We start from the raw sequence: 19,911 nt of genomic DNA, 5'->3' as shown, positions 1-19,911 counted from the left end.
AATCATTCCAAAATAAAAATTAAATGAAATATTTTTAATATTTTTTCGCAATCCTTTTAAAATTTTATAGTTTAGGAAAATTTTGTTTAAACAAAAATATTTTTTTTTCGAAACAAAAAATTTGATTTTTGTTTTTTTTTTTTTTAATCAAAAAAAATACTGGACAGTTTTTAATTTAATTCAGGGTACTTAACTGTTTTTGACAAAAACTTTCATTCAAATTGGTTGGGGCGTGCAAGAAGCTCAGAAATCTAGAAAAAGTTCTATGACGAGAACGGTTGAAAAAATAATTTGTTTTCATTCCAAATCCATGACATGCATGTCTTTGTTTTACAGACATATTTTTTAAATGTTTAAATAAAATAGTTGCATTCTTCTCCTGTAAAATTCTAACGTAATACCCGTGCTTCTAGGAATGCCCATCAGTTTACTCTTGAGTACAATTTCGAACGTACGTTTAACGTAAGTTTAGAATGCATTATACGCGTCAGTGTTTCTCTTCCGTTTTATTGTTCAGAACTTCAAAATCAATGGCCCTTAGTAATACCTATACTGGGGTGTCCATCGTATCTTTTTAAAAGAGAATATGTTCTCTTTTTTTCTTGCGATCTATTTTACACTTTCTTTTACCCCTCGGATCTTTTTTTGTTCTCTTTTTTTTTCAAATTTTAAATTTTTATTTATTTCAATTAATTTATCTTCTTTTCAATTAATTTGTATTGTTTGCATTTACAAAATTTTATCTTTGCGTTGTGAAGTAGACTTTTTTTATACGGATTGTTAAAAATGGGTTAACAAAAATTCGACACAAAATGTCGACTTTTAAAAAGGCCGAGGCCTTTGTATATAAAATCTATATTACTGTCATGAAGTCAAATTTTTTAGTTTGTTCGTTACCTGACCTGAGTGGTCGCGAGGGCGCTTAGATCAAATTCAATAATGGGAGTAAGGAGATGAGATATAGTTTGACATATTTTTTAGCTCATTCATTAGCTTACTTTTTTGGTGGCGCTGTTTTTTTTTCATGACAGTACTATAGATTTTATATACAAAGGGCAAGGCAGACAAGTTAATACATTTCTTTTAAAAGAAAATATAGATATTTACCCTCCTCCACTGCATTTATTTCTTAATTTATTTCTTAATGACACGAAAAAAAAAAATTGATTGCTTGTTTTTTTTTTTTTAAATCAAACGCTATTTTTTTCATTGTCTTCTTCGAAGTTCTCTTTCGTGAGCAAAATGTTCTCTTTTTAGGAAGGTCCCAGATGGGCACCCTAACCTATACTCACTTCCAAATTAAAAAAGTGTTATGATTCGAAAGTACTTTTTGAGGAAAAATTAATTTATTTTTTCTTAATCAGAATAGGTACCTACCTACACCCTTTTTATCTTTAATGTTTTTGTGGATTTCGGGAAAATTTACCACTAAAACAAATAATTGCAGTTTCTTAAGTGTAATTAATACTACTATTTTGAACAACATGGGTGGATTAAAATCGCTTAATTTTGGCGAAAACACCATATAGCCCAGTCGGGATGTACAAAAAATTAAGCTGAAATGGAAATAATTAGATCGTGCATTTTTTTTTCGTAGGACGGTAGAGGGGATTACTGAGAGCTTAAAACCAGTTTTTCGAGAAAATCGACTTAGTGCTTTAGCCGCCATCTTGGATTAAAGGTAAAATACGTTTTAGTGAATAACTCGGCCATTTTTGATTTTTGACAGAAACAATGTATGTAAAACTTGTAGAAAATTTTATTTTCTATAACTTTTATCTTAATAAATTTTTCTATATGACCCATATTTTTCGAGTTAATTTGAAAAAACTATACCCCTACTCAGCTTAAACTTTATACCCGCTTTGATTATAGATTTTAAGATCAACGCAATATATGTTTTTGGGGATGATAAATCTAGCTGCAATGTTAGTTTTTGCAAATCCCTGAAATTTTTTTAACAAAAAGAACTATCTCAAAATCGGTAAGTGCTGTTTTAAACAAAATGAGTAAATATTATAATTGATGTCTAGCAAGACAATTAACCCTCTACTGCATGAATTAATATTAGCGGACGAAAAAATTAAAAAATGCTTTACATGGGTTCTTTGGGTTGTTTCAAAACATTTTACATAAAAAAAATTGTTTAAATTAATTGGTTTAAAAAATTTTTTTATAAGCCAAATTTCGCTTCGTATGCATTAAGGGGTAAGAAATTTTACTAATTTTATTTATTCAGATTATGTAAAAAATACATAATACAATTAAAAATACCAAAAGATAAATATTTATCATTTAAAAACAAAACAAAGTAAAATAAATACACGGCATTACAAAAGGTTAAGAATTAATTCAAATTTGGCTCATTTTAAGACATGGAACCGAGAAAAGCAATTTGTTTTTGTCCGTTATATATATTTTTTCTGGTTCACTTTTTTTCCACTGTCGAAGAAGTCTTGCTCCAACATTTTCGACCACTCCCAGATCTTACAATAACTAAAAAGTAATAAAATTATTGAAAAATATTAAAGGTGAGCCCCCCTCCCCCTAAAATTTTTGTGGTTACGCCGCTGGAAATGGGGTTAACATGAGAAAAATTTTTCTAAAAGCGAAGGGGCTCCATTTCTGAAGTAAAACATAGCTTCCAAGCAAATTAACAATGTTAAAAAAAAAAATTTTCCAACAAAAAAATTTTACAAATTGTGTAGATTTACAACCCCTTAATACATACAAGGCCAAATATGGCTTCCGTCCTTTTTGCCCTCCCAAGACCAGGCCAATGTTTTTTTTTTTTTCAATCAAAATTGGTTCATAGCATACAAAATTAGACAATCGATCAAAAATAAATTTTTAATTCCACTTAACTTTACAAACAAACGCAGTAATTAACATTTAAAGTATGAATATATTCATGATCCTGAACTTTGCAGACAATTTGTCTGCTGAGGTTTGGACAGCCACCAAAGTCGCAAAACTGGTCTGATTTTGAAAAATTAAACGCCATTCGCTTCGTTAAATAAAAATCTAGGGGCGATATTTTTTAGTTTTTTTTTATTTGTCTTAACAAAAAAGTTATGGCCAAAAAACGAAAAAAACACCAAAAAATTAATTTAAAAATTTTTGGACTTTCGTCACCATTGTAATAATGGACCCATTTTCATAAAATAAACGCCATTCGCTTCGTTAAATAAAAATCTAGGGGCGATATTTTTTAGTTTTTTTTTATTTGTCTTAACAAAAAAGTTATGGCCAAAAACCACAAAACCCACCAAAAAATTAATATAAAAATTTTTGGACTTTCGGCAACACTGTAATAATGGACACATTTTTAAAAAATAAACGCCATTCGCTTCGTTAAATAAAAATCTAGGGGCGATATTTTTTAGTTTTTTCTTGTTTGTCTTAACAAAAAAGTTATGGCCAAAAAAACGAAAAAAACACCAACAAATTAATTTAAAAATTTTTGGACTTTCGTCACCACTGTAATAATGGACCCATTTTCATAAAATAAACGCCATTCGCTTTGTTAAATAAAAATCTAGGGGCGATATTTTTTAGTTTTTTTTTTATTTGTCTTAACAAAAAAGTTATGGCCAAAAAACGAAAAAAACACCAAAAAATTAATTTAAAAATTTTTGGACTTTCGTCACCACTGTAATAATGGACCCATTTTCATAAAATAAACGCCATTCGCTTCGTTAAATAAAAATCTAGGGGCGATATTTTTTAGTTTTTTTTTATTTGTCTTAACAAAAAAGTTATGGCCAAAAACCACAAAACCCACCAAAAAATTAATATAAAAATTTTTGGACTTTCGGCACCACTGTAATAATGGACACATTTTTAAAAAATAAACGCCATTCGCTTCGTTAAATAAAAATCTAGGGGCGATATTTTTTAGTTTTTTCTTGTTTGTCTTAACAAAAAAGTTATGGCCAAAAAAACGAAAAAAACACCAACAAATTAATTTAAAAATTTTTGGACTTTCGTCACCACTGTAATAATGGACCCATTTTCATAAAATAAACGCCATTCGCTTCGTTAAATAAAAATCTAGGGGCGATATTTTTTAGTTTTTTTTTATTTGTCTTAACAAAAAAGTTATGGCCAAAAAACGAAAAAAACACCAAAAAATTAATTTAAAAATTTTTGGACTTTCGTCACCACTGCACAGTGGGTCACCTCCCATACAAAGTGCGGTCAAAAATATAATGACCATTTTTTTTTAAATGAAACACCTGTATTATCATTTTATATGATTTATTATTGCAAAAAAATGCATCAAGTCAGTTTTTTAAAATTTTGGTTATTTTGAAGAAAAATAAAAAAAGGTAAAAAATTTTTTTTTTTTTGAAAATATAAAAAAAATGGTTAATGCCGGAAATGGACCTGCCTGTCAGTCGAGCACTTTACCCTTACCCTCTAGTTCAGTTTTTTATAAAAATAATAGTGCCAAAAAGGAATTTTTTAAGTTTTACGTTTTAATTTTTTTTTCTCCGTCCATCGTCATTTAAACTCGTATTACTCGAAAAGGGGAAAAAAGGGGAAAAAACGGCGCTATTATTTCGAAAGGTAGGACGGTATTCTTCATTTGAGAACTTAAATTGTAGAGGGCACTCGAAGGCAAACCAACTAAATCTCTAATTTAATGAAAATTGAGCTAAATAAAAATAGTTAAAATTGCTTCGCTAACGAGCCCCATTACAATTAGCCTTAATGTTATTTAACAATATAATTTATATTTTTAGAAAGTATTAACCTTCTCGTTTAATATTCATAACAATTTAATACTGTTCACAATTTATAACACCCGCTATCACTATCGCAAGTTCACACCTTATAACTGCAGCGATTAAAAAACTGTACCTTTTTTTATATACCGACTTTGAATGGCTATTAAGAAATGAAAAAAAGGGTAACCGTCAAATTTTTTTTGGTTTTGGTTCGATGGGACATTGTAGAACGTTGTTTAATCATTGGATTTTAAAAAATTGACATTTACTTTTTTTATTTTTGACCTATGGTGGGACCCACTGTGCACTGTAATAATGGACCCATTTTCATAAAATAAACGCCATTCGCTTCGTTAAATAAAAATCTAGGGGCGATATTTTTTAGTTTTTTTTTATTTGTCTTAACAAAAAAGTTATGGCCAAAAAACACAAAACCCACCAAAAAATTAATTTAAAAATTTTTGGACTTTCGGCACCACTGTAATAATGGACCCATTTTCATAAAATAAACGCCATTCGCTTCGTTAAATAAAAATCTAGGGGCGATATTTTTTAGTTTTTTTTTATTTGTCTTAACAAAAAAGTTATGGCCAAAAAACGAAAAAAACACCAAAAAATTAATTTAAAAATTTTTGGACTTTCGTCACTACACTTTCGATTTCAATGCACAAGGCTGATCGGCTCACTTGTGATCATAAAATACACCTTTATTTTGTATCTGACACACGAAAAAACTATCTCTATGGGTTCTCAGAAACACAAAGAAGAGGATTGTATTTAATCTTAACCATTTTTTTGTGACAGAGAAGAGAAAAGTGCATACAAACAGACAAAACCATATTTGGCTTAATGCCTGAGATATGACTAATTGTTTATAACTCACTCTCGCTTTTAAGCTTTTATTAAATAAAACAACGAATAAAGGATTCACCAGAATTGTGAATATGCTGTATCCAGACTTCAGATAAAAACATTCTGGGGGTAAAAAAACATGAATGGTGGTAAAAAAAATTCAAAAAAAATCTTAGACGAGTAAATTTTTACATTTCGTCGCCTCAATAAAATATTGTCGTATGTGCAAAATTGAGGTTTTGAGATTTGAATGCAGTTTTGCTAATTGATTTTTTCTCTTTCATTCTGTGAAATCCGTTTTTCGATATCTGTCTTCGTTTCCGAGATAATCAGTATGCATTTTGTCGTATGTGTAGGTTTACAAACATTTTCAGTATCTATTTGTCGTAAGTGCACTGAAAACGTGCACATACGACAAAAATTATCACATACTACAATTTTTTCATACAAAATCTGTGTTTTCTTCGTTCGGTAAATAATTGTAGTATGTGCTATTTTTGCTACACATACGACAATATTTTACTGGAATTTCGGTAAACGTTTGTCGTATGTCCCATAAGGAAATACACAGGCGAGTGTAATTTCAGTCGCAATCAAGATGTCGAGCAGGGCTGACGAGTCACCTGCGCCAAGTTTATCGGAGGTGCTTTATGCGTAATATGATAATGCATACTAAATGCTTAAAAAGTGGTTTTATGATTTTATTTTATTTAGCATGAGCAACGAAATATTGGATGATGAATTCCTCGATGTCGATCCATTAGGTTCGCCCAATGAGTGTTCTGAATCCAGTGACAAGGACTTTTCAGCAGACGATGAAGATAACGGCGATCCCACGTACCAGTTAGAAAATCAAAATGAAAACTCGGCCCTCCGAAATTTTTATGAAGCTGCACATGATATTCTTATGTCTATACTCCATCCACATCTAAAAATAATCAACCCAACGATCGGAATCTACCATGCTAATTCTAAAAATTGTTCAAAAATAACATAAAAATGTTTTATTGAAGTTTTACTTCTTTTCCGGCGGTGGACTGTGAAAATTTACTTTTTGACAAGAACTGTCAAAAGGATTAGCAAGTAGCGCCACCTAGCTCTATTACAAGTACCAATCTTAAATAACTTAGCAGCTACATGGGCATAATTATTGCGCACATTATAATAATTAATGTTCACACGGTAGAAAGTGAATTTCTGGCCAAAAGTCCAGTATACAAATCGCGCTTTACTAAATTTTATCTCTACAATTGTAAATCGGAAATGCAAACAATTTAAAGATGATAATTTCGTTCAATTTTCTCAATTATATTTAACAATTAGATATTTCTTTATTTTTTAAATGAATTCAAAATTTGTTTAAGTTTGTGCTATTTGGTGTGCTTTTTTGTTTTTCTATATAGAGTTTTGCTCAAAAAAACGAAATCGAGACATTTGAAATCAAGACAATTTACGCATTAAAAACAACAACAACAACAACAACTTTAATTGTATAAATATTTGAAAAATCCAGATCATTATCCAGATTTTACTATTATCTCGATGAAAACAGTAGTGCCAAGATACTTTATTTTTTGTTACACAATACCCAACTAAAATTTCAGCTTCGGTTAAGATATTACAAAAGCTACATTTCAGCTTCTTTTAAACTTTAGTAAGGTTGTTGGGCATGGAAAAAGGAGAACGTTATACAAGTTTGAAACTCTTTAAGAAGTTTAAATGAAGCTTTACCGAAGCTGTGAGATTTGACAGATAGCTTCGGAAGAACTTGTATAGCTCTTTAATACATGTCTTATCGAAATTAAAAAAAAAAAACAACTACAAAAACAAAAAAGAATTCTTTTTTACTTTCGGCCATCCTAGTATATTCATTAATGAAATCAAAAACTTAATCAGTTCAAATATCAGAAATGTCAAAAAAAAATGTCTGAGCTAAGTTATTCAATGTCAAAACCAAAAAGTGTCCGAGCTAGATTATTCAATATCAAAACCAAAAATCAATTACTAAACTTGGTAATTTCTGTAAAGCTTGTATAAATTCATTAAGCAGGCTTTTCCGACAACAATTTTTTTTTTCGTTTAAGTTTCTTTAACAGTATTTAAACAACTTATTAGAAGTTGTTAAACAAGTTCGAACTTCTATAAGAAATTAAATTCTGAAGCAAGCTCAATACAAGCTGTATAAAAAGTAGTATTAGTAGTAGAGATCTCAATTTATAGAAGCTGTTGTGCTAGTTGGGCCTAGCTCCTCAGATAAACTTTATAAAAATAAATTAATACTTAAATAAAAATCAACATAAATGCAACACAATTTAATTTCTTTTTATTTCTCCTCGTTTTATTTCCACTCCTTTTATATCCTCACTCACCTTTTATTTCTCCTCCACTTGCGTTTGTTGATGACAAACTTTACAGTAGTCTTACAGTGTACTTCTTCCCACACTTATAGGATCGAATACCACTTTCGGCTACTGATGAGAAACTTTACAGGAGTATTTCATTGCACTTCTCATAAGTTTAATAGGAGTGAAAAAGGGGGCCTTTTTGATGATAAACAGGGTTATATGAGTCTTTTATAGCCTTTTCACACAAAACCCAAAAACGCGGTTTATGGCAAAAAGTTTTCAAAAACCTGAAAAGCGTTCACACCACAAGTTTACAGGTTTTTGTTTGACGTTTATAATGTTTTGACATCCAAATGTCAAGTTTTCAGTGGGATTTATTTATTTTTGTTGTTACAATCAGCTTGAGCTCACAAAATTGATCAAATAAAATAAACTCTGACAATTTAAATACAATTTTATTTATTTGGTCGTTAAATTATGTAGTTTCATTTTAATATAGAGAGAATAATAAATTGGCCGCCTCTCAAATTCTTTAGACAAAGTTCCAACAGGAACTCCTCATCTTTGGTCCCCCACATCATTTTTTTTTTTTGTTTTTTTTTTTTTGTGCTATGCCATTTTCTGTAATTAATGAAAGAAATAAAAAAACGAATTTGATTTATATTATCAAAAAAAATTAACAAACCGCATTTGTAAAACTACTAGTTATCTTTGCTTGTCAGTACTTTTTTTTTGTCTGCTGTCAGTTCTTTTTCTTTTTGTGTGCTGAATTGTTGCTGAATTTCTCAAAAGGTTTGTTTGGTTATTTCGTTTGGAGTTGAATGTTTTCATTTTCAGGTTTTTGACGAGTTTAATCAAAAACTTGTGTTTTACGAAAACTTGTGGTTTATGAAAAATGTATGGAAAAACTTGTGTTTTTGATATAGGTTTTTGGGGTTTTTCGCAAAAACCGCGTTTTTGGCTTGGTGTGAAAAGGCTATTAGGTGTGAAATTAGTCATGACGAGAAGCTTCTCACCATCGTTATAACATCGAAATAGTTAGTTGGGTGGCCGTCGGATGTGTGTTCCCATTATCAAAATACTATCCGATCAGACCAAATGGCAGCTAGTCTGTCCGGTAAGTTGGTCAATGTGAACCCCCCTATTATGACATTTTTTTCATAAGTTGTCAAAAAAGAAAATGAGTGCGTTCAGCACATCAAAATCTGTGTGTTTGGGTATGTTTGATTTCCTCATTTTCGATTTCGATTATAAGGCCGTGTGTGAATTGGGTTAAATATTTAACCTCTGTTAAATTTTTGACACTATTGAGGTGAATAAAAAAATTTTCAGTTGTATAGCTTATTGTTTAATATTTTTCTCTGCCTCTTTCTACCATGATACTACTCCTTTTCAATAAAAAAAAAACATCTGCCAACAAAATTTAACCTGGTCCCAGAGCCCATTAAATTTTTAACAACTTAACATTTTTATTCACCACAATAGTGTCAAAAATTTAACAGAGGTTAAGTATTTAACCCAATTCAAAAACGGCCTAAATCTTGTTTTGGGGAGATTTAAAGGCTTGGCCACACCGAAGGGTACATGCGGTAGCGGTACGGGTATTTGTATGAAAGAAATTCCACATCTGAACGTTGATGTGTCAGTTTGGAATTTTGTTCATACAAATACCCGTACAGCTACCGCATGTACCCTCCGGTGTGGCCAAGCCTTTATATTTGTATGGTGAATCAAGTGATTTACCCCCCTATTCTGGCAAACCTCACAAGTCACAAAAACCTCACAAGGTGATCATAACTCGATTTTGTAAGAATTTATTTCTCACAAACTTCTTACTAGCAAAAATCCAACTTGTGAGTTGTGACCTCCTTCAGAGCAGATCACAAATTCGAAAGTTTTTGTGACGCGAAAACCTCACAAAATCAAAATCAGCTCACCTTGTGAGGTCCTCATAACTTGTGAGGTTTGCCAGAATAGGGCCATTAGAGGCCGTAGGCAAATCACCCAATTTTTTAAGATTTTTTCGGAAAAATAAATTTTTTAACTCACCACAGCTGTAAACCAAAATCGAAAAAGTGAATACGGTGGCACTACGGTAGGGAAAAATTCCAAGCCGGAACAGTTCCACACGGGAAATTGTATGAAAAAAAAATCCAAACCGGTGATTTACGTCAACGTTCACGTGTGGAAAAATTCCAAGCTGGAACGGCGACGACCGACGTTTACATGAGAAACTTTTCCACACGTGAACTTTGACTTTCTGGTTTGGAATTTTTTCATACAACTACCCGTTCCCGTAGGTACGCATCTCTTTCTGGTGTCGTCATTCCATTACTACTATTTGCCAAAAGAGAAAAGTGCAAATTTACAAAGTCATTTTGTGACAAAATTTTAAACAAAGATGCAAAAAACATAAATTTGGTTTCAAAACCATTTTTATATTTTTCTTTAAACATAAAATGAAAAACAAAATACGCAGAAGTAATTCTTCACGTATGATAACCCTAGACGTTCTTCACGTGTGAACAGGCACAATAATGCACACAAAAATAATGCACATGTAGCTGCTGAGTTATCTACGCTATAGGAAAATGTCATTTTGACTTTTCCAGTAGTGTTTTTTTTTATTTGAATTTTGACATAAGATTCTTGTTTCTTGTAGTTTATTTGAAAGTACACACAAGTTGTTGTTGTTCACTCAAAACCTTCAATATAAATTGATTACATAGGCAGCTTCCCTGCAAGAATGAAAAGCCATACGGGTAATTCCATGAAAAAGTGGACACGAATTTTGAACAAATTATGCAGTCATTTTTACTTTTTTTATTAGAAAATTACTATTTATAAATAGCAACATAAAAATTCAGGGAGTTTAATAATCTTAACTGGTAGACCAGAATGTGTGCCTGTGGCTTGTGTCTTGTGTCGCTGTCAAAGTTAAAAAGTATGAAATTAGTATATTGGTGCCAGAATACGTAGCTGTGGCTGTGGCAAGGAAATTCGCTGTGGTACAAGTCGAGTCGACTTTTACTTCAAGCTACAAGCGGAATGACTTTTGACGTTTCTAATGTGGTTACTCAGTTAAAATTATTTTTTTTTCAAGGCAATTGACATTTTTGTACGCCACATAATTCTGTTCATCTTTTCTACATTTTGAGCGAATTTATTTGACATCTTGTACCACGACGTTTTTCTTTGCTACAAGCGAATTTTCATTCTGTTCAACCAGTAAAGCATTTTTATAGCATAAGCTTGCCAGCAACAGAAGAATTTCACATGAAAATGACGGAAAAACAAGCAAACTGAAAATATGATGAGTCTAATAGTGACGATGACAATATCCCCTGGTGAGTGCTAAAATAAGTTAACATTTAAGCAAGCTTCGTTACACACTATTCGATTAAAACAAAACTTGAGTGAAAATGCATCTTTTTTTTACTTTTGGAACCACAAATCGCAGGTAACATGAGTTACCAAAATAATGTAACGTGAGTTACCTAAATATTTAAAAATTTTTCCTTGAAATATTGAAAAAATGTTTGGTTTTGTCACTAATATTAAAAGCTTGTAATTTTGTATGTATGGAATCTTCATTGAAAACAAATTAAGATACTTAATTTCACATAAAAACTTCATACTGTCGGACCCTTAAAATTCGTGTCCGATTTTTGTAACGTGAGTTACCATCAAACTTTTATTTTTCCCAAGTAAATGTTAAAAATAAAGACAATTTTTTTAGTGAATTATGAAAGTAATAGTTATGCTCCATTCATGGATAGTAATTTCGTATCAATTTACATTAAAATTGAAAAAAAAATTATTTATGTGTTGTGAATGTAACGTGAGTTACCATGGAATTGCCCATACACAAACTTCTTCTAAAATCGAATTAAAATCGATCTCATTGCGTTTTACTTGTCGTAAATAATTCGCGAAGTCTGTTGTACTGAACAAAAAATCGATTCTTTTTTAATCTACATAATTATGTGAAATAAGATGTGAAATTTTTGAAGAGCCTAGTCGGCTTTCTTTAATCAGAATGGTATTGTTTTCTATTGCAATATCATTAGTCCTGAACTTATTAGGTAGGGTAGAGTTGCCTATTTTCGGCCGTCTCCAGTTTCCGGCCACCTTTTGGAAAATCGTTATAGCTAGGGATTTCATAGGGTTTATTCCAAAATTTTGTTCTTATGCTGTTTTCTTATTTGTTAGAACAGCATACGAGAAAAAATTTGGAATAAACGCCTTCGAAATCACTAGTTATAACGATTTTTCGAAAGGTGGCCGGAAACTGGAGACGGCAGAAAATAGGCAACTCTACCCTATGTTATTAGAAATTAATGAATGTTATTAGAAATAAAATTTGTAGTTTTGCAAAAAAAAAAGTGAGAAGTAAAACTTCAGTCGCGTGTACATGTGTACACACACGTTTTTTTTTTTTTTCTATGAATTAAATGTGATTTAAGTTTTTTTCTGTTTGGACAAAAAAAAGTATAGGTATTTTAAGAACGGCCATTCCACACGGAGAAAACGCAAACATTGACTTTGTTTTCAGTCTATCTCGTTGAAGAAGCAACCTTTTTTCTTGAAACTTGGTAGGTGTTAAAGGCTCATGATAAAGTTGATGTTCCAAATTATTCACAGATAAAGCGGTAACGGAGAAGACGCGTACAAATCTTCTCCGTTACCGTCTTTGTCTGTTAATAATTTAGCTATTTTGAATTCGTTTTTCTTGAAACTTCTAGAACTTCAACTTTATAATGTGCCCCTAAGACCTACCAAGTTTCAAGAAAAAAGATTGCTTCTTCAACGAGATAGACTCGATAATAAGCGTGAAAATGTCCTAAAAATGCGAATGAAATGGCCGAGAATTAAAAGTTCGTCTCATGAATTCTAAAAATTGTTGAAAAATAACATACAAATAATACTTCATCTGTGAATTAAATTTTATTTTAAGTTTTTTTCTTTTGTTTAAACAAAAAAAAATATATTTTAAGAATTAAGAGTTAAGTTGCTCTACTTTAAATTAATAAATCAACGTAAACCGTTTAAAAAAGAAAAAAACTTGTTCTATGTGCTTTTTTTTTCGCATCGAAAATGTCGTATGTCGTAAACAAGTGTAGGATTAAACTTTGTTTATTTTTTGTCGTATGTGTCATGAATTTGTCGTATGTGTTTGACTAGCAAATTTTTTCTGTGAAAACGTTACATACGACAACGGCATATTGGACAAAATTGGCTATAATTTGTTTCTGGATTGGAATATTGAAATAATTCTATCGCAATTCAATAGGCAAATGTTTTCTGTATACACCATGATATTTTTAAAAAAATTCACCGTACAGTTTTCGAGAAAAAAAATTCTGAACTTTGATTGCGTTTTCCCAAAAGTAGCCGAATGTAACATACGACATTATTTTATTGAGGCGACGATTTGTGAAAAACAGTTGTTATTTGTTATTTTAGGACAATCAATAGAATGGTCATTAGTCCCAATCTTCTAAAATGGCTGAATTTTGAAAAGGTACCATCACTAACCAAGAACAGAACTGTATGCTTTAAAAGTTTTTTAAATCCTTTACCACATGAAAGGTGTATGGTATTTCTTGTTATTTTTGGATAAACGAACATTTAATCTTGATGTCCTTGGTGAGTTAAACTCAGTTTTAGATTCTGCGAAAGTAGAAACCATTTTGAGGCCAACACAGTTAAAAAAGAAATGTTAAGGCATGAAAGAAAGTAATCTACTATTATAATACTGATAATGAATTTCAAACGGTCACAATTATTTGTAAATGAATTTTCAAAAAACTTTTCTTTAATTCTCTAGTATTTGTGAACCAGTATACTGGATAGAAAACAGAAATGGCTAGTCAGTACCGATAAAATTTGTGACTATCGAACATTTGTGATTGACTGAACATTTTATGAGCTTCCCCCAACCTAGTTTCGAAAATCGATTTCTTGTGGTCACTCTAATCTCTAGTGGTAACCTGTTAACCAAAACCTAAAATGACAAAAAAAACACACAAGGTATCACAAAATTAAATCTCAATGCTCAACAACAGTAGCTGTGTTTTTTTGGCATTGCTATCTGTATCCATAGTTGCCGTTTACATGTATTACAAAAACAACACGCAGCTGCCGATAGAAATAGAAGCTAAACCAAGCTGCGGATAGATTTTTGACGAAGTTTATTAGTTAACGTTTTCCTTTCTCTTGTTGTGTTGTTTTAAAGACCTGGGGGCTGTTTCTGGACAAGCTACATCAACTACATCAGCTATATTTACTACATTGACGACCTTAAAAACCAATAGTAAAGCTCCATTTAATGTTGGGAAATATTGTTTGTGGTCGGAGTCAAAAATACTAAAATTTTATCCGTGAGACCCGATAGGACGGAGGTATTTAAGTTTAAAGTCGTTGATGTAGCTGATGTAGTTGATGTAGCTTGGCTGATGTAGTTGATGTAGCTCGTCGAGAAATAGGCCCCTGGGAAAAGGTTGCGGTTTACTTTCTAGCATCTACTCGTCTCAAACTAGTAAAAAATGACTTGTTGACTCGTAAATTTAACTCTTAATAAACAGGAAAAAGGTCTGACATTATATTTAAGTAACTTCGCTCAGAGCAGAATATTGCGTTGGTTTTCAAAAATACATACGTACCTTTAGATCTCGATGCACAATACCTCGGTTATGACAATATTCTACCGCTGACAAAATTTGCCAAAACTTCATCCTAGCCGCATGTTCTGACATTCGACCACATTTAGCTATGTAATCTACAAGAAGAATTAATAAAATTAATTGGAAGGATCTTCAGCGAAAAGTTTTACCAAAAATTTCTCCTTGACTAGCATATTCAGAAACGATGTATATCATATTTTTTGTTTCCATGACCTATTCAAATATATTCAAAATTAAAATGCACATTTTTTTCTACAAAAAATTAGTTCTTTTAAAAACCTGGTATAATTTGATTATATGTGGGTGATCTAATCGCTTCATTATTTCTACTTCACGGTAAACTTTTTGTAAGTTACTTGTATCTAACTGCGATTTATCAATTATTTTAATAGCCACCTGGAAAAAAATTATAAATCGTAATAATAATTATAATTAATACATATAATTTATTAATAAAAGTAATAAGAAGAACAATAATACTAATGTAGTTTTCGATTGGTTTCACCATTGAATAATTACAAATAGAAGTGACACCGCAGATTACTCTGCAACTATAAGAGTACCGGAAGATAGATGAACTACATGTTTGCGCCTCAACTATTTTGTATTTTCGAGTTGAGTCTTAACTAATAATTTTTTTAAACCTTCATAAAAAATTAATAATTTATTATTATACATTTGAAAGAGCTTATATTGATATAAGTTTTCGTATTTTGAAAAGTCATATTAGTCTAGAGAACAAGGACGATGCCTTTTGCTCCTACTGGCCTAGGTTCGAATACCGGTAAAATTTGAAATTGTTTTTTTTTTTGTTTTTGCGGAGATTTTTTTTGAGAAATTTAATTAATTTTTATTCTAGTAATTAAAAAAAAAAAAACAATCTCAATTTCCTGTCAGATTCGAACCTAGGTAGGTAAACTTATTCACCTTATCCTCTAGGCTATCTCCACTTTTTGTAATAGGAAAACTTTTATCTATATGTATAAGCTGTTTAGGATTTGATTTTGGGTTGCTGGATTTGCTTTTGGATTGTTGGCTTTGCTTTTGGATTGTTGGATTTGCTTTTTTAATTCAATGCACGATACAAGCGACAATTACTTTACAGCGGAAGTTTCCCTGGGTGTCCACTTCTATTTGTAATTATTCAATGGTTTCACTCAATTCTGAAAGTTTGTATTTGTATTGGTGAAAAATCAAATAAAGTTTTTTTAGTTCTTAATAATATAACTATCATTTTTGTTTATTTATTTAAGTTTAAAATTATATTTGCAGATTTAATGATAAGGGGTTGTGAGAGGACAAAAAAGGACAACCAACAGCAGCTGTTGCGTCGCGTGTTGTTAATGCAAGCCTGAAGGCAGAACTAAAACACTAGTTTTCAAAATTATACTTTTTTTTGCCGAGACCAAACTATGCTTTTTAAAAAGTTTTCGATATGTTGAACCCCAATCCGAAGTCAGAAAAATCCAATCAGCTCCCGTTTTTGAAATATTACAGCCATATTATTCACTCTGGATTTAGTTTGGATTAAAGTTAATTTTAAATCCAATCACTTAAATCTGAATTTCATAAATCCAAGGATTTAATTTTCAAATTATTATCAAAAAAATTATTCAATAAATTTTGTATAGTATGCATTTATCTTTTCTTTCCTTTTCAAAATGCTTGACAAAACAACTGAACACTAAAAATTAATTTTACAACTGGATTTATTAAGTAAAACAATAAAACAGACCTCCAGACAGCAGTTTAAATTTATTTGGATTTAACGAGATTTGATTTAAAAAATTGGATTTAAGTAGTGAATACTATGGATTTGGATTTATGTTTGACATTTCTTTACATCCAGATGTATTTTTAAACAACAACAACAACAAAATAAATCTAAAATGAACTCGATGGCTGTACTCCTTATGCAAAAATTTTAAGTTCAAAGTTTTGAGTTTTTTGAAAAAATATTTTTTTATACTATGATTTTTTACGATATGCGGGTAGCGGGGAAACCACGCAACTTAAAATTAAATCATCATGGATTTGCTTCCTTACAGTCCTAGAGAACATCCCTACAAAGTTTGATCAAAATCTAAAATGAGACAGCAATTCCGATTGACGCTTGCATACGGAATGACAGTTAACGGTCCATAAAAACTGTTGTAATCGAGAGCGGTGAAATTTTTTTTTTTAACTTTCTTATTTGACCCTTTTATAATGCAGCCCTATACTCGTTTTTCAGATGCATCGACTTTCCCTGGGTTCCGAGATTTTACAAATTTTATGTCTAATTTGACTCGACTAAGGAGGAAATGCGAAATTTAAAGAAATTTCGAGGCTTTTTGTCTCAGTTTGAAGCAAAAATGGCAGCATTGTCAGAGAAAGAAGGAGAGCTTTATGGAGGATAACCAACGATGGCTTCACTTTATTTTTTATGGAAAGTTCGTAGACCAGAGCATAAGCTTTTGTTTGATGAATGAAAAAAAAATACTCTAGAGAACTTCAGGCAAAAAACGGGGCTTCTGGTGGACATACCCAAACATGGTTATGGCACAACAAATGATGTTAACACTAGTTGGCGTTCTTTTTCAAATCCAAAGTTGAGTTCCGAAATAACTCTTATAGATAAGAATCTCATCTTTAAATTTGCATTAATTTTGACAACACTCGCTGGTGGTCGAGAAATAAATATGGACACGTTTGAAGAACTAATTCTTGGAACACAAAACCTTTATCTTTAGAAGTACCTCTGGTACTGTATGCCTAGCAGTGTATATACACTTTTACTCCATGCAAAGCACATAATAAGTTTGTTTTGGTTAACCTATACCTAGGTTAGGGTGGGTCAAAAAAATCGAAATTCAATTTTTTGATTTGATACTCCGAAAAATTGATTGCTAGACACCTCTAGAATATACACACCTAATATGAACTCTTTATATTAATGGGAAGGTCCTCCGCTTCGCAATTTTACATTTTTACATCAAGCTTCTACTAAAAAAAATCATTTTTTTATTAATTGACTTTTTAGCTAATTTCTTTACATATTCTTGTAGGAAAATGAACTCTCTACCTTCTACACTTTTTTCGTTTACCTTACCGTTTAATAGATATTTGAGGTCTAAAAATCGAGAAAATCTTTAAAATTTCGTTTTTTGTTCTTAATTTTGTAACAAATTGAAAAATTGTAATAATCAAACGCGCAAGACATATTCTTATAGGGAACAGATTGCTCCACAAAAAAGGTCTTGTTGACTTTTTTCATTAATTTAAACATTCTAACGATATTCGAAGTCAAAGTTAAAAAAAAAATATAAAAACAATTTGTACTTTTACAAATTTTCCAGTTCACTGAAAATTTATTATTTTCAAATTAGCAAGAAATATTCTTGTAGAGGCTTAAACGTTCTACAAATAATTCCTTGGCATAAAATTGATTGCTTTAACAGTTTAGAAGATATTCGAATCCAAACCAATGCCCACTGATTTCAATAGTTTTTAATGACCCGGATGCATTGTGATTTGGATACGAATATCTTCTAAACGGTTAAAGCAATCAATTTGATGTCAAGGAATTATTTGTAGAACGTTTAAGCCTCTACAAGAATATATCTTGCTAATTTGAAAATAAATAGAATGGTTAGATTAATGAAAAAAGTTAACAAGACCTTTTTTGTGGAGCAATCTGTTTCCTATAAGAATATGTCTTGCGCGTTTGGTTATTATAATTGTTCAATTTGTTAAAAAACGAAATTTTAAAGATTTTCTCGATTTTTGGGCCTCAAATATCTATTAAACGAAAAAAGTGTAGAAGGCCTTTTTGTAGAACGTTCAATTTCCTACAAGAATATGTAAAGAAATTTGCTAAAAAGTCAATTAATAAAAAAATGATTTTTTTTTAGTAGAAGCTTGATGTAAAAATGTAAAATTGCGAAGCGGAGGACCTTCCCATTAATATAAAGAGTTCATATTTGGTGTGTATATTCTAGAGGTGTCTAGCAATCGATTTTTCCGAGTACCAAATCAAAAAAATGAATTTTAATTTTTTTTTACCCACCCTAACCTAGGTGTTCTTTCGATAGAAGCGTTGGAAGCCAGCTACAAAAAAAAATAAGAAAAACTAGTTTGGATCATACTCAAAAGAGTTCGATGTTGAACTCAACCACTTGAACTCAACCACTTGTTAACCACTTGCTTATAACGTCAGATCCTTATATTTACAGCATCAGATCTAGTGCTGAGTTTCAATTCATCAGATCTAGTGCTGAGTTTCAATTCTCAAAAAGAACATACATTTTACTTGGAGTTAGATCTTAGTAATATGAATAATTCTTCCGAAAGTGATTTACTACTTTATGTATAGAAGTATAAATTTGTTTAACTACTTATTTAGCTATTTAAATAATGTAATCTAGATTGGAAAACATAAGCAAACAATTATAAATAAAAATTTAAATAAATTTAAGTAAAAACAGCTGAGCTCTTTGAAATAAAATACCCTAGATTTATATGTTTAAGTGTATCAATTTCTTTGTTTTTAGGTTGCAATCATAGAAATAACCGCTAAAATACTATTTCAAGCATAATTGACTGAATTTCTTATTTTATTCTCAAGTTATTAATTTTGCCGTTTTTCGCATTCACTCGTTCCACTCACTGTGCGACGGGCCTTATAGGCTATTGATTATGTCGAAAAAAACAGGGCAATAAGGAACTAAGACGTTCACGGGTTTTTATTGCAGGAATCGTTCAATGGGTTATAAAAGAACATAAAACCGCGGAGTGCTATTAAATAAGAGGGTGGAAACTGAAGATAGGGGTGTAAAAGCCCCCTTTTTGGTTTTTTCAATATATCTCGTAAACCGAGCAAAATTTTAGTATATTGCTCTGAAAACTTTTTGTAGAGAATTGAATTTCCTATTAGAATAATGTTTTTTAAAAATTGAAAAAAAAAATTTCCATACCAAAATAGTCGAAACAATCATAAAAAAAATATCAAAAAAATCGATTTTTTGAGTTTTTTTGCTTTTTTAGTTGTACATTTTTTTTGGGTTGAGATAGACTTAAACATTGCTCCAAAGAAAAAAAGAAGATTAAATTTCCTTCAAAACCCTGTACTCACTAAATTTTTTCATTGAAAATTAACCGAAGTATGGCCATTTTAATCTATCTTTTTTTTCGCATTTTTAGTTTTACTCAAGTAAAACGGAATCATTTGAGGGGAAAGTACGATAACTTAAGCACCAAGAACTGATAATGAGATTTTGTAGAGGGGTTAAATACAATCATTGTTTACTATGGGAG

General features: G+C 30.8%; 1 protein-coding gene across 7 annotated transcripts in view; it reads right to left on the bottom strand.

The window, feature by feature from the left end:
* Positions 1 to 19,911, bottom strand: part of LOC129908237 (serine/threonine-protein kinase SIK2) — a 204,662-nt gene that overhangs the window by 66,203 nt on the left and 118,548 nt on the right. For all 7 annotated transcript variants that reach the window (XM_055984614.1, XM_055984617.1, XM_055984615.1 and 4 more), the window contains 3 exons: positions 14,896 to 15,012; positions 14,766 to 14,829; positions 14,596 to 14,711 (listed from right to left, as the gene is read on the bottom strand). In XM_055984614.1, coding sequence (XP_055840589.1) covers positions 14,596 to 14,711; positions 14,766 to 14,829; positions 14,896 to 15,012 — 297 coding nt within the window. The remainder of the gene's footprint in view (positions 1 to 14,595; positions 14,712 to 14,765; positions 14,830 to 14,895; positions 15,013 to 19,911) is intronic.

Source organism: Episyrphus balteatus, chromosome 2, assembly GCF_945859705.1.
Source record: "Episyrphus balteatus chromosome 2, idEpiBalt1.1, whole genome shotgun sequence".
Taxonomy (NCBI): Eukaryota; Metazoa; Arthropoda; class Insecta; order Diptera; family Syrphidae; genus Episyrphus; species Episyrphus balteatus.
The sequence above is the reverse complement of the archived record's forward strand: the minus strand, read 5'-3'. Positions and strand labels throughout refer to the sequence as shown.